General features: G+C 34.4%; 1 protein-coding gene across 1 annotated transcript; it reads left to right on the plus strand.

The window, feature by feature from the left end:
* The first annotated feature begins 1,196 nt into the window (after positions 1–1,196).
* On the plus strand, positions 1,197–3,373 carry LOC113094076 (G2/M phase-specific E3 ubiquitin-protein ligase-like). The gene is made up of 4 exons (XM_026259729.1): positions 1,197–1,307; positions 1,443–1,612; positions 1,930–2,144; positions 2,887–3,373. The coding sequence occupies exons 1-4, from the start codon at positions 1,218–1,220 to the stop codon at positions 3,117–3,119; spliced, it is 708 nt and encodes a 235-aa protein (XP_026115514.1). The 5' UTR covers positions 1,197–1,217; the 3' UTR covers positions 3,120–3,373.
* The last annotated feature ends 79 nt before the right edge of the window (positions 3,374–3,452 follow it).

The raw sequence follows: 3,452 nt of genomic DNA on the forward strand, positions 1-3,452 counted from the left end.
TACAGGATTGTCATGGTCAGGGTTTAACGTCAGTAGGCCTTGTTTACAATAACAATTAGTATTCTAACAATTTTTGTGTTAGAATAGTCACTCAGCAGTAGACAATGTTATTATTACATCTAGGATGTTATTTGTCCTGTAGTAATGCAGCTATTTCTGTTAACATCATATATGTACTTAAACATTGTTCATTATAAAATATTGATATATTAATTTTTTTAGTACATACCTTGACCTATTTGAGGAAGAATACCTCTCTGATGACGCTGATCTCCAGGAAGCCATATCAAGGTCCTTAGAGTCCAGCACAAATGAGAGGTCAGTAGAAGATGTTATGTAGAAATGTTTAATTCTAATGTAACATAGCAATAGCTTAATTTTCTAGACTCGTAGCAATAAACAGGCTACCACCTAAATGGTTCAGAAATATATTTATGTGTGCACAATGTTGTTTTTTTCTTTATCTCATATCAAATCTTTTCTGTGGTTATTGTTTCAGCAATATTTATAATATTGTTTTCATTTAATTGTTGTTTAAATCATGGTGTAAAAGTGTATAAAATATATAAAATAAAATATATAATTTTTGTATGTTTCATATAATGGGCGAGTTACCATTGTCATTTTTTGTATTATTTTATTGTTTATTATTGTTTCAGTGATTCAAGGATGACTTTAGAGAGAATAATGGAGCAGATTGGTTCGAGAGTAAATAATGACAGCATTGTACGGTTCAATATCATAAGAAGAAATGTGTGGGATGGAACATCCAGAGCAATGGGCAGATCCAATTTTTCACCCGAGAAGAAGGTGGATGTTAAGTTTACTGATGACTATGGAACATCTGAGGGTGCTGTGGACAATGGAGGACCTACTCGGGAGTTTTTCCGACTCTGTCTACATGAAATCAAGGACAAAATTGGCATCTTTGAAGGACCATCTAATGCTAAAGTCCTCACATGCAACTCCAAAGGTACACTACTTATAAATTCATATTGATGTCAAGTAAAGGATTTATTTTGGATTCCTAAATATGTTGTACCTGAAATGATTTAGTAGGAAATGTAAGAATCTTCAAATGTTGTACTTACAATGACAATGATGTTTTAATTTCATTTGATAATAGCGATGAAAGACAATGCATACTTCTATGCTGGCCAGATCATGGCAATGTCAATTGCCCATGGGGGCAGAGTCCATGTTTCCTGTCTGAACTTATGTATGAGTGTCTTCAAAAGGGCCCTGACAATGTAAAGGTCAAAACTGAAGATATTACTGATGAAGAAACAAAGTCACAGTTGCAGTCGGTAGGCATATTTTACTTTAATTATATTGTATTTTGATAAATTATTATTTTTGCATGCACTCATTAACATTGACGTTACAGCTAATAGTTGTATATCTTCATTCAAACAATGTTTTTTTTTTGTATATATTTTTAGATCTTACAGGCCCAGACTGATTCACAACTACAAGATGCAGTTGAACAGGCTGCTAGCTTAATCAGTCTTGCTGGTCACAATGTACGCATAACACTGGAAAACAAACAGGAGACTGCTTTGGATCTGGCTCATTGGTATGTCCTTCAGCGGACCCGTGCACCATTTGAAAGGTATGTTTATATATGAACACATAATGTAATTGTACTTTGTCAGAAAATTTAATATAGTTTAATGGCTGTAAAATAGCAGAAATACAAGAGATAGAAGAGGGAAAGCATGTACAAAAAAAAGTTTTTGAGTTGCTAACAAGTGTGCCTACAGTATAAGAAAATTTTATGATTGACCTCAACTTCCATTTTATAGTGCACCACAACAGGAGGACATAATAATTCAATGTGGAACCTCATCTAATTAAAAATGAAAATACTAGTGCTACATGTTTCAAATCACATAAACTACACATTACAGCGTGTTTCCTTTTTAATAGGTTCAGAGATGGCTTAACGTCTCTGGGTGTCCTAGATGCTCTCCAAAACTATCCTGTTCAGTCAAAGTGCCTTTTTGTGAAGGCTGAAAAGGCCTTAACCGCAAATGATGTGGAGAATCTCTTCCAAATCATTCATTCTGAAAGAGGGAGTAATGCATTTCAAGCAGAGTGCCGGACCCTGGCTTTCTGGCAAGACTATCTTCAGGATGCTGAAAGTAAGTTTAGTATTTCATACAGGTTTCAACGCAATCCGTTATTTTCAAAATTGTTTTTGGCTCCATCATAGTGGTGCATGACAATGGTGGGAAAAATATATATTTATATTGCAATGTTTGAATTGGTGTTTATGTACTATAAATTCATTAATATAACATTTAAAGCTAATTTTGCCAAAAGTATTGGGTCATCCCCTTTCAATGAACAGGTATGACTTCTTTAGTAAATATCCATGAGTGCAAATCTTAATATTAAAGTATAAAATGATATTGTAGGAAATTTTGTGCTTCTAATTTTATAGCAACAGTTTGGACAGGACCCTTTCTATTCTAACATGGCAATGCTTGTGTATAAGGCAAGGTTAAAAAAAACACCACTGGTGTTTGGTGATGAGTTTTTGGCTCAAGGTCCACATTTAAAGTCACACCAGAGATGTTCAGCTGGGATTTGGAGTTAGCTTTATGCAGACCAGTCAAGTTCTTCCACACTGACTCAATCAATCATTTCTTTTTGAACCTGCCTTATACACAGAGGCTTGGAGAAAGATTATTTGCTACAGTCTTCACCAACTCCTATCTTTTATTCTGCTAAATGGCTCTTTATACTCACCAGACTGTTGTTTAGTGTTGCATGTGACATTATGAGCAACCCTTTCAAATATAACTACTCTTATAACAATTTTGCATTACTCCAGTGGTATCATTTAACATAGACATGTGGTACTTTTTTGTTGTTTTACAGTTGAAAACAATGTCTCTCTGGAGGATGTTCTTGTTTTCTTCACTGGATGTGACAGCATTCCAGCACTGGGTTTCTCTCCAAAGCCAAGACTTGAGTTCATTACCTGTTCCCGATTTCCAGTGGCCAATACTTGTGAAAATATTCTACGCATACCAGTTCATGCAGTGTACACTGCTTTCAGATCTGACATGGATTTTGCAATACGCAATTCACCAGGATTTGGAAGAGCGTGAGAGGTAATATTTTCAAGGCATGTAGAGCTTGAGTTATGTTAGATTGTTTATGCTATTGCTGTTATTTCACTATGTTATTCATTGATACCAACATTCTGTATTTACTGTAACAACAAATGAAAAAACAATAAAAGAAATTGAAGTTCTTCATTACATTTTAAGATGTATTTCAAGCTATATGTTCCAGTCTTCTAACCTGAACAGCCATGTTCCCCGGTTTCATTGTTATGACAGAATTGTTATTTCTTTATAGGCTGTGTATGGCTTTCTTTTAAATAAATGTTTTTCTGTTCTTACTTTTTGTGCACTGGCTTATATTTTTTTGTGTGTCTA

The sequence above is a fragment of the Carassius auratus genome, unplaced genomic scaffold (genome assembly GCF_003368295.1).
Source record: "Carassius auratus strain Wakin unplaced genomic scaffold, ASM336829v1 scaf_tig00215241, whole genome shotgun sequence".
Lineage (NCBI taxonomy): Eukaryota > Metazoa > Chordata > Actinopteri > Cypriniformes > Cyprinidae > Carassius > Carassius auratus.